The sequence below is a fragment of the Pyxicephalus adspersus genome, chromosome 8 (genome assembly GCF_032062135.1).
Source record: "Pyxicephalus adspersus chromosome 8, UCB_Pads_2.0, whole genome shotgun sequence".
Lineage (NCBI taxonomy): Eukaryota > Metazoa > Chordata > Amphibia > Anura > Pyxicephalidae > Pyxicephalus > Pyxicephalus adspersus.
The window spans coordinates 58621330-58639813 of record NC_092865.1 but is presented as its reverse complement, the minus strand read 5'-3'; the positions used below and the strand labels follow the sequence as shown (position 1 = coordinate 58639813).

At 37.7% G+C, this 18484-nt stretch overlaps 1 protein-coding gene across 2 annotated transcripts in view; it reads left to right on the top strand.

Annotated features, from left to right (window-relative positions):
* The window catches only part of SYNPR (synaptoporin), a 109748-nt gene that overhangs the window by 63374 nt on the left and 27890 nt on the right, over positions 1–18484 (top strand). Inside the window, exons 1-2 of one of the 2 annotated variants that reach the window (XM_072420820.1) lie at positions 1081–1464; positions 16844–16968. In XM_072420820.1, coding sequence (XP_072276921.1) covers positions 1441–1464; positions 16844–16968 — 149 coding nt within the window. In that variant the 5' untranslated portion in view covers positions 1081–1440. Of the gene's footprint in view, positions 1–1080; positions 1465–16843; positions 16969–18484 lie in introns of those variants that run through there. The other variant, XM_072420819.1, reaches the window with a different exon arrangement.

Genomic DNA, 18484 nt, shown 5'->3' with positions numbered 1-18484 from the left:
TAAGCCAAACTATGACCCCAATGATGGGTACTCATCCCTCTTGGAAAGACAAGTTGGAAGGGATTTGGAGAATCAATACTGTGAAGGAAAACTTGCATTCAAAACGAAGGATGGCAAATGTCCTTGAACATTTTTATGATCAGTACAACTCTTGCCTGTTCGGTTTCACCATTGTCTACATTCTCCATCTACAATGATCACTGTCACAACATATTGAAAAAAACAATGTTTTTGGGGCTGTGCAGGGTCCTTTCCTCAAGACAACATCATGACTATAGAAATCTTGGCTTTGTGACAGTATTTTTATAATAACAAAAAGAGTGCTGTACATTGGAGCTCCGGTAACATAATTTTTTGTTTCCTGAGATTTTCATAGCTCCATCTGTGGTTGTCACTTCAATCACCCTTCCTCTCCTACAAAGACTTTTTGCTGTAAGGAGTGCATGCTTATCATGGAAATTGTTGTAGATTTTGTTTGGCCATGCATGTCACTCCTATGTTTATGGGCAGACCTTTGATACTGATGTAACTCCTGCTTGCCTTACCATGATCCTAGACTCTTTATTTGAGTTTTGACCTCTCGGCTCTGGCTTTGCATGGCATCAACAGTTAAGTGTGTCATAACTTTGCTTCTCTTACATAGTTGGCTTTTAGCCATGCAAGTTTACTGATTACTCTAGCACAATTACAATGTTCCCTCTATTCTTCGAATTACTGGTCAACTTATTAGCCATAACCAACTCCACCAAGACTTTATCTCAAAACTCATCACAGTTTAAAGAAAGGAATAATGAAAGATGGCTGCTAAAGGTGAAGAACATTGCAGCAGTGCTAAAGCTTGAGATAACACCCATATCCCACGATTAATATCAAAGAGATGCAATTCAGCATATTAAAATGATTGCTACATTATCATAATTGAATGTCATTTTTTAAAAAATTTCACAAACTGTAATTAGAAAATCCAATCAAGTTCATTGGAAGAAAAGTTCTTTCTTTACAGCATGATGCTGAAGCCACCCAGTGAATGTCTCCTCCTCTTCAGGAGCATTTGTGAATCTATACATAGAGAATTCATCACTTGCTTTGTGCTATGAACCTGGAGTACAGCTAAGCTTCTAAAGGCTGTAGAGGTTTTCTGCAGCAAGTTTAAGTATCTCTCAGATCTCCCAGCCTTACAAAGGGCTTTGTATAGTAATCTCCTATGTTATGACAATTCTTGCCAAGAGGAAACTGAGGATTTTTTTTCCTGGTTGGTCTAATATCTCACTTTCTCTGCATCAATTACACTCTGCTTCTCTTGATTTACTGTACTTAATGCAAAGAACAGACAAGCTCATCTTTCTACAAGCGAGCTTTTGGAAACCTTGGTCGTTTTAGCATGCAACAACCTTTGCTTAATTTCCAGAGGAAAGAGTTGGAATATAAATTCATTTGTAAATGTGTATGGTGATATTTGCTCCGGTAAGTTGTATTATACCACTAAAACTATCTTGTTTATATATATTAACTTGATTTATATTAGAATTAGATTTATTTTGCATTGCGTGGCTTTTCTTTATCATTGTATATAAAGTGTTAATGTATTTTAAATTATTATAGTATTAATATTATTATAGTATTATTAAAGTATTAAATTATATATATTTCTATAGGTGTTTGTATGGCATATATATTTTTATTGTGTATGTTATTTTATATAATATACAAAAAAATTATATGCTGTAATTTTAAAAAGCATATAGGTAAAGAATACTTTAAATATTGCAAGACCGTGTTTGCAAACTTGAATATCATGATTCATTCAAATGAATGAACCTGCAAATAATCAGGATTTTTATTATTAGGATTATCATTACACAAAAATGGAAAAAGCAAGAATATAAAATATACAATCACTTATAGCAACCAATTGATTTTTTTTCTTTTACCAGCAAGGATCATGAAAGTTGCTGCTGAATGATTGCTTGGGGTTATTGTGCTCTGCTTGTTGCACTTGGCAATTTTAGATTAGTAACTTGCATGTGAATTTGTTATTACTCCAAATTACATTGTATTTTAGGAGGTATTTTACAAATTAGTACCACATAGGAAGATTCAAATCAATCAATCACATTTAGGTTTAATTGGTTTAGAAAAAAACATGAAATATAATTGCTGATTGGCTACAGAGAAATCATACTCTCTCTTTGTCTTGTTAACTCTGAAAATGTAAATTATGATTGGCAGCTGAAATGAAAAGTTATGGAAATAAGGGATTACACAAGAAGAATACTTCTCTGTCTGTATATGTATAAGTGGTAGTTGCAGTTAGGTTTAATGCATCCTATATATTGAATTAGTGTGCAATTTATTCATTCCTTCCCTATAGTTGATAACTAGAACATGTCAAGTTGAATTTCTTTAGACTGTGGGGATTCCTTTGGAGATTGCTTTGAAGCTTTGTCTAAAAATAATCTAATTCTTTAATCCTTTGTGACAAAATGAGAGTAAACCCCTTGTGCTTTGTATAAGATTCTTGGACATTTATATGGAATAAACAAGTCCCTAAACTATAATTCTATATCATTATCACACCATTGTAGCCCTGCTCCTGTGAATTCTTTTTAATGATATTGATTGCAATAATATGTTCACAATATGTATTTGTTCTGCTGGGATTTGTTTAAAACTATTCTATTTTTTAAGATCATAAGGTTAGAGAATGATAATAAATTAATACTCCAGTCAAAAATGAGCATTATGCTGTGAGATAAAACCACACTCATCAGGAGGTACTTTCCCAGCAACCCTACAAGGATCTTTACGGATTCTGGTTGCATTGATTTAAAGGGAAGTCATACTAAGGCAAACTGAACTCACTTTCTGATTTTCCTTTTGGTCGCACTGTTATTGCTGCACAAAATGTAGTAAAAAAATGATGGTTTTGACAACCCCCTGTACAATTCTGACTTTACAGAGATGAAAATCCTTAGACATCGATCTGCATTGTAAATTTCTGGTGCTTTCACAGAATTTGTTGCATTGTGCCTTTTTTGGGGGGTTCTCAAAAGACCAATTGGAGACATGGGGGAGGGGCAAAGTAATTTAGATTGTTTAAGAGAGATCAGCCACCTGTAGTCATCTATAGAAAAACCATAAAAACAGCTAAAACATTGAGTTGCCTGACTGTCATACATCTGCCATTGATATTTTGGGTGGGGAACTTGACAAAACTAGATATACAGCAAAGTTCTTCTATACCGAAACCCTAACCAACAGTAAAATGTTTTAGAAGAGCTGTGTTTGGTGGAAGCAATTGGACAATATAGTATATATATAGTATATGTATACACATATAGTTTCAACACTTTTAATCACTATAAACGAGCAAGTAGAGAAAGACTTATTATTTCTTTAAAGTGTTATCGATTTGTGTACTTGCACTAGTTTGGAGACCCAGAAAGTCCTAAGAATGTCCTGAAGCCAAACAAATTGCATTTTATAAAAAAAAAAAGATCACAAATGGCATCCCACAATTCTTTGTCTTGGCTAGTTTACCTCAAAAGATCAGTCAAGAAAAAAGTAATATTTTAGATGTCAGTTCGAACAAAAAAGAAAGAAGTCCCACCTTGACTTATACCTTGACTTATAAGGTTTAGAATACCTACCTTATCTTTTGGGCACTCTCCAGCTTTGGGTATGCTTCTATGATGTAAAAGCATGGTAAATGGAATGCAGCATGCAGTGGGGGCACCCAGAATTGTATTAGTTATGAAGATTCTTCAGGTTGGAATCGTTCTTCAAAAAAGCGAAGATTCCAGGAATGAGTGCTGGAACAGGGAAGTGTAAAGAATCTTCAATTACAGGCCTTAAAGTTTGCACAAGCTTTAGGCAGCAAGGGAAAGGTTATTTGAAATTAACATAGGGCTATAATGTGCTACATTAGTTTTAGTAATAGATTGGAGTTAGCAACTGGGAGAAGATCGGGCAGAAAGAGGCATCCTCAGGAATTAGCAAGAGAGCATGCCCTTTATTGCATGGGCAGCAAGGTGGCTCAGTGGTTAGCACTCTGGCCTTTGCAGCACCAGGTCCCAGGTTTAACTCTCAGCCAGGACACTGTTTGCCTGGGTTTCCTCTAGGAACTCCAGTTTCCTTCCACTTTCTAAAAAAATGCAGTTAGGTTAATTGGCTTCCCCCCAAAAATTGATCTGAGACTGAAAAACATACGACTATGGTAGAGACATTTCCCCTTTGAACGACAGCTAGTTGCATGAATATGCACTTTTTACAGCTCTGTTGGCGCTATATAAGTACTGTGTATTATTAATAATATTGCAAGCATCAGAAATTCTGAAGAGGCAATCAGGGGTTTAGTCGTAAAAAAAAGAAGAGGGAGCACGATAATAGTGAAGGCTATCCATGGCGAGCGCACAGGGAGAGCCTATACACTGGTCCCGAACAAAAGTGAGGGCATGGCATGCCCACACGTGCCCGCCCCACTGCACCTCTGGAGGGAAGGTTTGCTAAATGAAAGGTATGAATTTCAACATTGACTGGTTCATAAATGATAGTTCCCCCTTCCACAGGCAAACATTAGAAAGCCTTTACAAAGTGTAAATTCTGTCCAGCCCTGAATTGTTCCCCAACATCAGTGACAGGTCCATGTGAAAAGTGATTGGTGAAACAGTGTATATATATATATATATAACTTTTGTTACCAATTTTATTAGCTTTTTGCATCTATATACCCTGACGAATTGGTGATTTAGCATTCATGCATGTTATAACTGTAACTGAAGCATGTACTGTGAATATATACATAAGTATACACATTAAAAATTTAATATATGATACATTTATTGTAAATTAAAAATGTATATATCAATATATATGTATATATTGAGGTAAGGCCCCCACTGACCTCGGGGAGGGGGGGGGGGGGGGGGGGGTAGTAAGACAGGGTATTTGTTGGTATCAGATTGTGGTGTTTCCTGAGATAAAGATACACAACGAGTCTGTGACTGAACTAGGTTTTTGTCTTAATTAGGGTTCTTAAGAATGGAAATAGAGCTTTCTGGTTTCCATCTGTCACAGAAGAGTTGTTTTGGGGCCTGATGGATGTGTAATGTGTAATAAAACTTATGGAAAATGGCAGTTGTTTAAAAAGTGCCCATCAATAACCCCTTTTAACTTCCATGTGAATATATATGTTTACAGCTTCTCACTAAAAACATAGTCATTCCAACCCTAGTGGTAACCCCAACCCCAAAGAGCACACTGTTCTTTGGTGTACTTTAAATGGCAGGACTCAGTGCCAACTTCCAGCCTCCACACGTTTGCACTATTTCAGAAAGGTTTTTGTATTTGAATGTTAGGTAGCATGAGTAGCTACCCCATTTTTTGAGAAGCCTGGGATTTTTACATAGTGGGCACCCAGCTACCAAAAAATAAAATTTTCAGCATAGCTTCTGCTGTGAGATTTCATCTGTGGGTGGTCATACCCAGAATATGTGCATTATAAAATTGTGAGCTTCCAATCACTAAGGAAATGCATCTACTGTTCACCTGAAATTGTTGTTTATTTTGCCATAGCTATGGGGCACAAGCTCTTCAAAATCAACTTCCAGTTAACCATCACAAAAAAAAGAATTACAAACATGCGGAGTCACTCAAGCATGGAATGACATGGAAGTCAGTAGAGCACAAGGAGACATTAAAGCACAGGGTGACGGATGTGTATAAGGGTTACTAGAGTACAAAGGGTCACTGGTACATAGGAGATTGCTAAAGATCAGGGTAATTGGAAAACACAAGATTACTGAAGATTAGGGTTACTGGAGCACAGAGACAGTGGTGCTCAGGGTCAATGGAACACAAATGGTTATTTAAACATAGGGTAAATGAAGCACAAAGGGTCACTGGGGTTCAAAAATCACTGAAGCACAAATATGATAAAGAAAAGGGTCACTGGAACACACAAGGTCAATGAAGAATATTGTCACTGGAGCACAAAGGGTCACTGTTGCACCAATAGTAACTTAAAGAACAGGGTTCATTGGAGCACTAAGGGTCACTGTTGCACAGGTAGTAACTTAAAGAACAGGGTTCATTGGAGCACACAGGGTCACTGAAGAATAGGGTCACTGGAGCACAAAGGGTCACTGTTGCACAGGTGGCAACTTGCAAGTCAGGGGTCATTGGAGCAAACAAGGTGAGTAAAAAATAGGGTCATTGCGGCACAAAGAGTCAGTGGTGCACAGGGTCAGAGGAACTCAAAAAGTAATTGGAGCAAAGGGTAAGTAAAGGAAAGGGCTTTGCTGGAGTACACAAGTCACTAAAGCCCAAAGAGTGTTCAGTCTCCACCCATTTCTTCCCTGCTAATTGGTAACTGGGCTTCTCTAAAAGGCCATGGGAATTTTCCTATTAGTTGAAGGCATTCCCTATAGGTACCGTAAGTTATATGATTGGCTCCTTTTTGTTTGGTGAGAATGCAAAAACACTGTTTTTCATAAAAAGCTTTTTAAAAACTTATATTTTGCTCGTCCCTACTCCCAGTATTAATGAAGGCTCATTGTTTGCACATAAAACTCAATTTTAGCTCTGTCTACATTCTGACACAGTCTTTTTTTAGGGTTCATTATCCCTTCATCATAGTCATCGCAGATATTTATCTAATTCAACTGACAAGAGAAACATGTACGGTTCAGTGATCTTTTTATTCTGCAAAAGGGCAAGTCTTAAATAATGCTGTTTTGCCTAAATGCGTCCAGCCGTTTCTCTTCCTTCAAGTACAATGGGTGAAAAAAAACCCCCAAACATCTGTCTTCAAATGTGCTCAGTGTGCAATAAATGAGACTGAACATCCGGCTTATTTTGGCTTGTTTAAAAAGGCAGAGAAAAGAGAACTGAACCTGCAACGTCCAGCGCAACCCTTCCGGTAAAAATGGCATAGAGAATATGATATCCAAGGCTATGTACAGATCTTGGTGGCAAATCTGACATGGGTACAGTAATTCTCCAACATTGTTTATCAACCCTCCATGGCAGATTCGTGAACAACCAATGTGGGACATTCACTCCTATGGAGAAAAGAATAGGAAGGTGCCACTCGCTCATTCTTTTTCTTTCCCTCCCCATAGAACAGAACAGTGTTGTGGAAATGTCGTTCAGCAATCACAAAAGATCATTTTCAGAGATAGTGATTAGCCGTGTGAACATAGCCTTAGACCTCCAGACAAATGTACACATATTTGATTGATGTGAGGTGGTTAGCTGGAGATAAGACTAAAATCCCTTTGTAATTTACACTCTTAAATGAGCAAAAATAATTTGCAAACAGTCACAATCAATTGGAACGAAACCAATTTCAGGCTATGGAGGTCAATAAACTGAAAGAAGAATTCTGATTAGCTCTTACAGATCTCTGGGCTTTGCATTGAGTTACCCAAATGAATAATCCTAAAGTGAGATGTATTGGGATAAGAGAACAGAGCCAGCTTAGCTGTTGGTGTGAATGCACATAATTCATTCACCCATGTATTCCAACCTGCAAAGTGCCTTTGGTCTGTTATGATCTCAAGTTAAATATATGGATCTGTTCGTGTCCGACAGCAAAAGCATTGTTGTTTTTTTTAAGCATTGAAGAAGTTCTTGAAAAAGATAGTTATGTTTTAAACATGAATTTGATGAAATTGGTAAAAGGAGCAATTAACATTTAAACATGTTTTCTTTGCACTAGGAGAGTATTTGTTTTCAGTTCAGCATCTAACGTCATAAAAAATGATGGTACCTGTTCCCATCCCTGTGACTTCATTGTGTTGTTTTAGATACTGAATCAGTAGAAGCTAAACCTGTCATACATTAAGGTACCAAGAGTCATGTTTGGTTGGATTAAGTCATGGTCTTAGGGGTTTGGTCTGGCAGGTTGTGAGGTTGTGGTTGTAAATAGCACTTACTTACATTTATGAATTGTGCTCATGGCTGGGATGCTACAAGTAGTGACTCACTGGCAACTTCCTATAAGGAATAAATGGGGTTGTAGTGAGCAGTTCAGTGTGAAGAAGGTGCTACCCATGAGGAGCCACCCAAAATCTGCTGTTCCCACTGCTGGTTTCCACTGTACTGTTAACCGTGCTCATGGTTGAAAGGATACATGTATCATTTCTCTGGCTGCTTCCTATTAAGAATGGATGGCATTGTACTATGCAGTTCAGTATCCTTTCTGCTGCCTGTTGTAAAATATTTAAATATTGTACATTAAGAATCAGCAGCCTTGGGTCTGCCTAACAATTTTCAAGGTGCCACTCACAAGGAGCCACCAACGAACTGCTATTCCCACCACTGGTTCCCACTGCATTGATAACTTTGCTTATGGTTGAGTCACTTTATGTAACATCTCACCGGCAGCTTTCTATAGAGAATAGAGCTTTCTATAGGGAATAGATGTGTGATCATGAGTGGTTCAGAAACCTCTCTGTCACTGGCTGTAAAATATTTTATATGCTAAGTGGCTGGCAAGGTGCTAGCCACCAGGACCCACCCAGGAACCGCTGTTCCTACTATATATGATGGCGAACCAATCTTATGATTGAGATGCTACCATTGGGTGGTAGGAAGTGTTTCAGTATCCTCACTGCTGCCTGCTTCAAAATACTCAGAGAATGGTGCATTAGGAATCAATGCATCTGTTTGGGCTGCCCTGTGGCTGGCAAATCCCAAACCACCAGGAGCTGCTGTTCCTATTGCTGGATCTGAGCAATAGCATCTCACGGGCAGTTTAGTACCCTTGCTGCCACCTGATATAAAATAATAAAAGAATGGTGCATTAAGAATTGGTGTAGCTGTGGGGGTCACCGATTGGCAGGCGGTAAGGTGCCAACCACCCAGGAAACGCTGTTCCCAATGCTGGTTTGAACCTGCCCTAAGTCAGTGACTGAAGATATCAATGGTAAGAAGCTGTTGCTTCCTAATAAGACAACCACAGCAATGACTTTTGTTATACTCTGCTCTTTCCCTCTCTGTTTCTAAATCACTGTTGATTTTTTTACATTTTTACAATTTTAAAGGTTTATATAGCTCTCAGAAGCACTCTGAAGCTGCCCTGAGGGTGATAGATCCTGTCTCCATGTGAAACAGCCATGTAATGTCTTTGGAAAGCTTAAAATGGAAGGAAAATGCTAAATAACCAGTTAAAATATGTACATTAAAATATATATAAAATATATATGATAAGGGAAATTATCCTTTCTACAAAAAACGGTAGACCTGTTGAGCTAATTTTGAAATCCAGTTACTGCTACCAGGCATCATAGCAATCTTCTGATCATTTACTTTACATCAGTGAAAGTCAAAGTAAAGAATCTTAGTCAAGACTGTGCCTGAATAGAGAATGATCAGCAAATCATTGGTGAAGTTATATCTATGCTTATTACTCCAATCAACAAACTATTTATAAAGATCTATATGGAATTTCTGGAATATGGAATATGGCCTAGAGGAACCTTTAAAATAATTGAAATGTCATGGAACCTTTGTACATGGCTCCATGTCTCCAGCATTAGGGAGCAGACATACACAGTGGCGGAAGAAATGGAAAGGAATAATGACATGAAGATTAGATAAAATATATGACAGAATAATAAAAGACTACTGGTGGAAACCCACGCAAACACAGGAAGAATCTACAAACTCCATGTAAATAAAGCGCTGCAAAGTGCTAACCACTGAACCACCATGCTGCCCCATACTTTGTGACTTTGATCCTAAGTCCTACTGCTAATGAGCTCAAGGAATGGGTATTCCTATTTGGCTTCATTTGGATGATATAACTAATATTTTTTCATGTTCTACAATTTTCCTGAGGAAGCGAAATCTGCGAAACGTGTCAAAATGCAAGCGGGATTATTTTGATACAGTTTCATGCACTCATCCAATTGTTTCACAAAATGTGTTGCACATTTGATGTATTCGAATGCCAACAAATATGGTTTTATGAGTGATATGAGGATTTTAGAAAATGGTTTAGTAAGTGGTGCCTGAAAAGGACAGTTCTTTTTGATTAAATAAATATGGGTTCATATCTCTACTAGTTTAAGTTTTTTTATATGCAGTCAGATTTCCTTCATCCTTGTAAAAGGCATTTTATTGCTGATCATTTCTAAAATTATCCAATAAGGGGAAATCTAGGCCAACTTAATGTTTCTATGTTATCCTCTGGCTTTTATGGTTGCCACCAACAGTTCAAAAATTTTTCGGTATAAAAAATGTTTGCTACCTAAACTGGTCTGTGAGTGTGTATCTGTCTGAATGATTTTGATAAGGCCATAAAAGTATAATCTCTTTTCAGCGGAGACTAATAGGAATAGTTCTCTGTGCAATGTGGAACACTTCAGATTTGTCAGCCCTATATAACAAATAAATAAATACACAAATAATCTGTCCAGACTATGTATGGCACCTATAAAAAAAGCTTTGGGAAGTTGCAAAACGTCAGTTTAATCCACGTGTATATTTGCTGAATTATTGCTAACATTTCCTAACTGTAATTTCAATAACTACCTCTCCTTCGTTATATTTAATTCAAACGATCCTTTGCATACTAACTAAAATTTCAAAGCAAGATTTGTAAAACCAACATTAAAGGCAAACAGAAATGAACTTTTTTTTAGTTCATATTGATAGCAAACAATTTTTTAGAAGGCAAATTTGAGGATCTTTGAAAAATAAATGTAGCTTATTTAAGGTAGTAAATATTGCCAGGTGTGCAGTGCTATGAGCCATTAGTTTATTTTTTCATGTCCCTGGCTTTAGTGATTTCTCAAGCAGAGGAAACCCGTTCCATAGTTATTAAGATTTGCAAGAGCATCAGGATAAGTGTCGTTAGTTCACATATATTGCAATAAATATTAATGCTGGTCACATACATCGGTGTGATCCTTTTCTGATCAGTTTTTACTCTATGATCAAAACTGTAAACATTGTATATAGTATGTAATTTAATAACTTGTATTTCACAGAACTTGTAGTTGCTAATCTACTTAACCTCTTGTATTTGTAGATATCTGAGACATAGTCATTCTGTATTCTATGATAAGAACAAGAAGAGATAAATAGATTGATAGATGGATAGATAGCTAGATAGATAGATAGATAGATAGATAGATAGATAGATAGATAGATAGATAGATAGATAGTTCGAACTATAACTTTATTTTCCTTTTGTTTTTGTCTTTCGGCCTGATTTCTTTTGTTGAATGTGTTGTTTTACTTCAACCTCAAATTTGGGTGGAATTGAAAAAAACCTTTGCTTAGAAAATCACGATTTGATCCAATCTATTATTTACAGCACCTGAAAAGCCAGTGGTTTCCTTGGTTTTCAATTCTTTTTTTTTAAATGTTTAAGTGCTCGGTGTTACACTGAATATTTATACGGAGAGAGCTGTAGTCTTCATCCATAATTAATAACGGTGCAGAAGTGTTGTTAAATCACTCAGAGATAAATGACTGGACCATTACTAGATATTGTTCAGCATCTGCCATATGTCTGCGGCTCGCTCACTGGCGCACAGAGGCGGCCGACAGTACAATTACCCAGAAAGTGTAACCTGGGCTAATTAGCCCCCAGGATGTTTGTTTGTGGTGTGTATACTGAAAAAAATATTAATTGTTGGCTGTGGAATAATGAGAATGCTATTGTTGCTATAAGTTTTGGTATTAGAGTAAGAGTTTTGGTGTGAAAAGAGATGTTAACAATTGTACAACATTTGGATGTATAAAATGTGTTGTAAAATGGGTCTGGGATTATTAATCTGCTAGTTGTGATAAAACTCTATCTATACTATAGAATATACTAAAGCTCTATACAGAGAAAAACTGTCTGAAATAGTCACTGTTCCTGTTAGGCTTACTTTCTAATTCCATAACACAGTTATATAGTCGTACCCTACACAGCCACATAGTAACACAAAACACAGCCAAAACTTTTCTCCCAGAAAAGTTGTCCCTAACTTCCATTTATCCCTTAATTTACCTTTCCTATTCTACTCCCACCTAAACTTCCTACCCGGCCCATTAACTAACCCCTCCTTAACCACTCATCTCACCCATTATCCCTTTCCCCCCCTTATTGGGCAGCCCTTACACCCTGTCATGCAGTCCCTACGCCTAGTTCCCAGCTGCGGGCCTCCCTGTCACATAGCTGCAATTGACACAGTCACATAGTCAAATAAAACACAGCCACGCATAACAAAGTTGCATAGACACAAACATCGCAGTCACATAGTCACTCACAACAGTCACATTGTTGCACACAGCACAAACACATGGTTCTGTCATAGACAGCCCCATAACACAGCACAACCACTTGTGTGAGGACAAAGATCTGATGAGCAAAATGTTCCATTCCAAGTACAAATCTATGAGCAGCAGTGCTAATTTTTGTCAAGGCCCCTATCTTTTAGGACAAGCTTTCTAGTATCAGGAACCACCCTGCCCAGTATGAGCCCCTTATTACATCAGAGCCCCCCCTTACATTGGACTCTAAATCAGAACTTTTTAATCTCCTTTTTAGATTTGTGATGCTAAATTCAGTGTCCCCAACTTTCCTTTAGAGTCCCCCTTCACATAGGAATCCCCCTTTTACCCATCCTCAAATTAGAGTCCCCCTTTACATCAGAATCCTACATTCATTTTAGGAACCATGGCTCCCCCCCCCCCCCCCCCCCCACCTCACTTGGCATGGCCCTTGTGAGTGTAACTTGACCGGCAACACATTATTGAAAAGGGAGATGGCAGGAGAGATCTTCTTCTGCCTTCAGCTTTGACAGTGGACCTCATCTAATGCATTCTACTATCAGAGCTCTGTCCATTGTGCTCCACTCTGGGGGCCAGAGAGAAGAAACCAATGGTAAAAATATCTTCCTAACGAATTTGTAATTGGCTAGACAGTGGTCATTTGGAGGGCGGCTAAAGGCACTCCTAAATATTGGATCCAGTTTCATTCAAAACCTCTGAATCTCCTTTTTCTTTTCCACTGATGAGGGATAATCTTTTATTGGGTACAAGAGGTCGACATAGGGAGGTACAAAGTGTTCCACTGCACTAGGACCCCGGGCCCTCCTCAGACAGCAGGGACCCCCATAGTTAGAGCTGGACCTGCAGCATTAATTACAACGCACCCCTGCAATGAAACACATAATTAAGAACCTCCCCTGCAGACCTCTGACTTGCACAACTGCAATAGCAAGAGGACCAGGCAATGCAGCCCATCACAGGAACATTTGTTCCCATGCTTTGCTGCCATGCTTTAGCATTTAAACACATTCACAAATAGGACATGGCTGATTAAAGAAGATGGCAAAGTTATTTTCATGGCTTCCTGTAAACATCACCATACCCTGTCACCTCTCAAGAGATCCCAGTTGGCTGGCTATCAGGGAAGTTATGCAAATATTAAAATGTCTTAAAGAGTGGATGACCACCCAAGCTAATGCCAACACGTGATGCTGAGCCTCCAAGATTGAAAGGACTTAAATGCAATGAACAAAAAGGTCAGGGACATGGACAGTTTATCTCAGGAGGAAAAGGCTAGATGATGCTGGATGTTCCCAAGCCAGGAAATGAATTTGGGTCTATCAGTGAGTGTGTGCTGTAATATCAGGGTAACCAATTACACTATAAGTAAATCAGAATGTACAACTATGTGAGACTAAAGGGACTGCTGGAGTACAGCTTTAAAAATGTTTCGTTACAGAATATCATTCATCTAAATAAATGTAGCTGTTGAAATACATCAATAGTCCATTAGCGTTAATGCAGTTAGTGTTAGCTTTTAAAGAGGACCTTAAAAAAGCTTTGAATTGTTTCATGTATTTTTAATAAGTAATTTGGAATCTCTTTACAAAGAGCTGGAGACTGGACGGATATTATAGAATATTGTTTCTTCTGGTAGGAGATTAACTGCAAAAATGTCAATGCCCCTATGCTAAAGTAATACAAATTATACTATGTTAGATGTAGGGGTGGTTTCAGAGAAAATGGGGTCTTTGGCAGATATAATGTGGGGGCCCAAAATACACAACATTACAAATCTCAATGCTGTGCAACAAGAAAGTAGGAACCCTGGGCAAGTTCTCAGCCTTTTTACCCTGATAATCGGCTTTGGAAGGATATAGGAGGGGAGATACCAATTTACAGTGTTTTATATTCATCACTACCCTGGCCGTTATGTTCTTTGTGTTTGGATGTTGTATCATCTGGATGTACATACTTCCACCCCTGTCACGCCAATGACATGAAGGATGACTATAATACTTTGTATGTTCTTCTCTCCTCTGTTGGGTGGTACTATCTTTTTTGGCTGACCATATGGTTTTTTAATGAATGTTCCCTCAAAGCCCTGCAGAGATATCTGTGTTGTTCATCATCTCAGCCTATCTCAAGGTCACAATTCAGCCCTAAAGCCGCATACACAGGTGCAATAATAGTCGTTGGAAAGGATCTTTCACGATCCTTTCTAACAACTAGCACTGCACGATGCATGAACGGGTGGTGTACATACAGCACCATTCTGCTCTATGCAGAGGGAAGGGGGAGAACGATGGAGCGGCACCCTGCTGCGCGCTCTCCTCCTTCTCTTGCATTAGGATCGTTAGTCATCCATTGTCCATGGATCTGACAGGACGGTCGTTTGGACGATGGACAACTGATACTGTACACACACCAGATACTCACCTGATGTTTACCTACATTCATCATACTTCTTTGTATAGGCCATTGAAGGGCCAACACAGGTGCTTTAGATTTCAAAGGAATGTCCTGAGCATGGAAAGAATCCTTAGCTAATGGGGTAATGGTGTATGTAAAGCCCACAATTTTTAATTTCATTTTTTTTGGTTAGTGGTGAGGGGCAGGATACCCATCGTGTTCTTATTGATGATGGTGCTCCCCTATGAGTTGCCACCAGAGCAGGAATAAAGGAGTATATTCAATAAATACACTGGTTCTAGTGATAGTGGTCTAAGTGGCCTTTTTAATAAGTGGCACAATTTATAATTGTGTATTCAGAGCAGAACATAAAGGGAAATCTTTCTAATAATACACAAGCAAAAGTAAAAAAATGGATGAGAGATTAAATCACCTTGGTAAGTAATAAACCCACATTTGTAACAAAATGAACAGCTCCAAAGTCTTATCCTGAAGTCACAAGGGCATTGCATTTTCAGTGATCATTATAATGAAAGCAATTAGGCCTGTTTGCAGGTAAAACATGTTGGAAGAGAAAATTGAAGCAAAACTTTGTGAACACTTGGGTCAATAAAGTGTCCTAATGTAACACTAATGTAACACTGGATGCGTGAAGTATGGTTGCTTCTTACCAACATTTGCAATTTGGAGACAGCCAGCTAAAATAGTCAGGAAAGGCTTTGGAATGCTTCCAATTTTAACATGTAGTGTCTAATGTAGAAAATGTGACATATTTGGGCTGATCAAGAAGGTTTCAATTGGCCCTCAGTATACTAAAAAGTAATTTTAGAACATCAATGGAGGATGTATGTTTATCTTTAGCAATGGGATTGTATTAATGCTTTATTGCTCCCAAGACGCGAGTTCAATAAGTGTTGATTTACTGCAGTAACTTCATGTATATGTTGAGTTAATATATTTGAGGAAGCAAGCATCGGAAACAGATTTACTCTTGAATAAGTTATGACTGTTCTGCATTTATTGAACAAACACCAGGTCTGCTGTCTTGTCCTCTATAAAGATCTTGCCATTACTTGACAAGGAGACACATATGAAAGGTCTGGTGATATCACCCATTCATGATATTGATGTTTTGTCACTATGATCATATAAAGGAAGCGTATTAGCAATGTATGTGACACAGGCTGACGCTATTATTGGTGGTAATACAGTAAACCTGTTTGGTATTGATGAGAGATGCTATCTCTGCTAGCATCTGGCTTGTTTTTATTTACATTCTTTCATTGGCCTGATTTATTTAAGCTCTCCGAGACTGAAGAACATAGACTATCATGGGTGATGTGGCAAACCTGGAATAGGTCTGGCCCAGGATTTAAAAATTTGCCAATTTCTTTCCAAAAGTGGAAAAGCTATCAAAAGCTTTTGTTTCGTCAGAATGTTATCCACCATTGGAGGAAATGTGGTGCTATAGATACCTATGTACATATGTTTTGGGAATGCAATAATTTACATAGTTTTTGGAGTTCTATTTTTATTCTATCTTATTCTATCTTCTGAAACAGGATGTATAATTAGTCCTGATGCTGCATTAGCATTACTTAATCTGGGAATCCATAGATTCCTATATACATATAGATTTATAATTAACCATATTCTTATTGCAGCCCAAATGTCTATAGTAAATGTACGGAATCGTACTGATCCAACAAACATGTCCGAAGTAATACAGAAAATTAATTAAAACTAACATTACGAACGGAAATTAGCCTATAGTAAATTTACCTATTATAAATTTCATGATAACTGGAAATATTGGGAAAAGTATCTACCGCCAACATTTAGGTGATTTTATGACAATGCTGTTTATATTAGTGAGATGTCAACTGTAGTATTAAGACTTGATTGATGTGCCATTGTATCACTCCTTTTTCTTTTTCCTTTTGTCCTTTCTATATTGTTTATGGACAGTTTAACACAACAATGCAACTGTTCTTCAGTATGTTCCTTTTCTTTCTTTTTTATATTGTTGTTTGTAATGCTTTGGTTTGTTTACTATGTTACTATCCCAATAAAAAATGTAAACTTTAAAAGAAAAATGAAAAAGCCGTTTGCTTATTTCTTAAATGTCTATGATTAATGATGTCCCTTCCTTCCTCAGCTTTTTGCAATCTTTGCATTTGCAACATGTGGTGGTTACTCCGGAGAACTAAGAGTCAGCGTGGACTGCGCCAACAGAACCCAGAGCGACCGCCGCATTGACATCCAAGTTGCTTACCCATTCAGGTAACAATTTACAGACATTTATTACTTTTTGATAAGCTGTAAGATCACCACTCGAGGTAAACTCAGGGTCAGGGACAGGGATATCACTAGAAATCATTGATACCTGCAACATATTTATGTCTATCTGTTTCTCTCTTTTGCACCTAATTACTTCTTTGGGTATAACAAAACCCCTAAAAAATCACAAACAATATTATTTTACAAATAGTAATTCTGATATAACAACTACTATTCTTTTAGAATTAAATGTGTTATAAAAATGGCTGTAAAGGGTATTCCTGCTGTGGATGGTAGGTAGTGAGATGCAGAATAATAATTTTAAGAGGACAGTATGGCAAAATCATTATGCTGCACATGAAGTGCAACACATATTATCACCAATCTAAGCATAAAATCAGTGTATATTCTATTGCCTTGGGATCAAGGGCTTCATGGGCCCCTTTACCAGCTTTTCTAAACTTTTTTAACATGAGCAAATACTTAAAATAACTTTCAGGTCTTCTGGGAACCCCTGCTATAATTACTGTACACACCGAACACAGTATAGTAGCATGGTGGCCATTGGGAAGAATGTCACCCTTACAGATAGCCAAAAAGATCATTGGTGTCACCTAATTTGACCTAGGAAGCACAAATTAAGTACAAATTCAAGGAACCCACAGCAACCTCTGGAATACCTAGGATTCCACTGAACTCTGATTGAGAACCACTACCTAAAACAAGCAATAGAACTGAAAACATCTGAAACACCTTCATCATTATCTTAACTTGTCTACAGTCTTTCTGCTAAAGCATATCCACAGCCCTTGATCCTTGTACACTGCTAAAAGAGAAATATAAAAAAAACTGAATAAGCTCACCTTGACTTAGTTTAAACAAAATGCCTATTAGAAAGTTAAATTGTCCCTTTTTTAACTCTACAAACACACAGAACTTTTGTTTCAGTTTTAGAAAGAACTTGAATATTTTCTTACTGTCTTTATCTGGGTTGCAGTTGGGCCTAGCACCCACAGGTTGATTTTCACTTCCGATCCAAACCCTGATCTGATAAAATGTTTGGAATTTAAAGTGAATTTACCAGGAGCAGAGCTGTTCTATTGGTCCTCAATCAAAAGTACACTGTGCAACATCACAGTTTAAAAGAGCTAAATTTCAGCTTGAAGTCCACTTAGGCCTTTACATCCAGGGCAACAGCCTGGTTAATTTTTGTAACCTTCAAAATGTGTTTTTTTCCTCTTTTCATATGGAATAAAACTGTTTTGTACTTTATATTGTGGGGGTTAATTTTTCAAACTGTATTATATTAAGCTTGTCCTTGTGTGATAGGAAAGAATCATGGGAATCAAGGGGTGCTTTAGTTGCCCTTTTGTTATTCAAGAATCCTTTCCACGACGACAGGAATAAAGGGGGACTTTTTCACATTGGAAAGATTTCTTATCACACAGGAGAGGAAGCTTAGGAAAATCTCCTAAATGAGAAAAACTTGACAGCCATTTTAACCCCCCCCCCCCCCCCC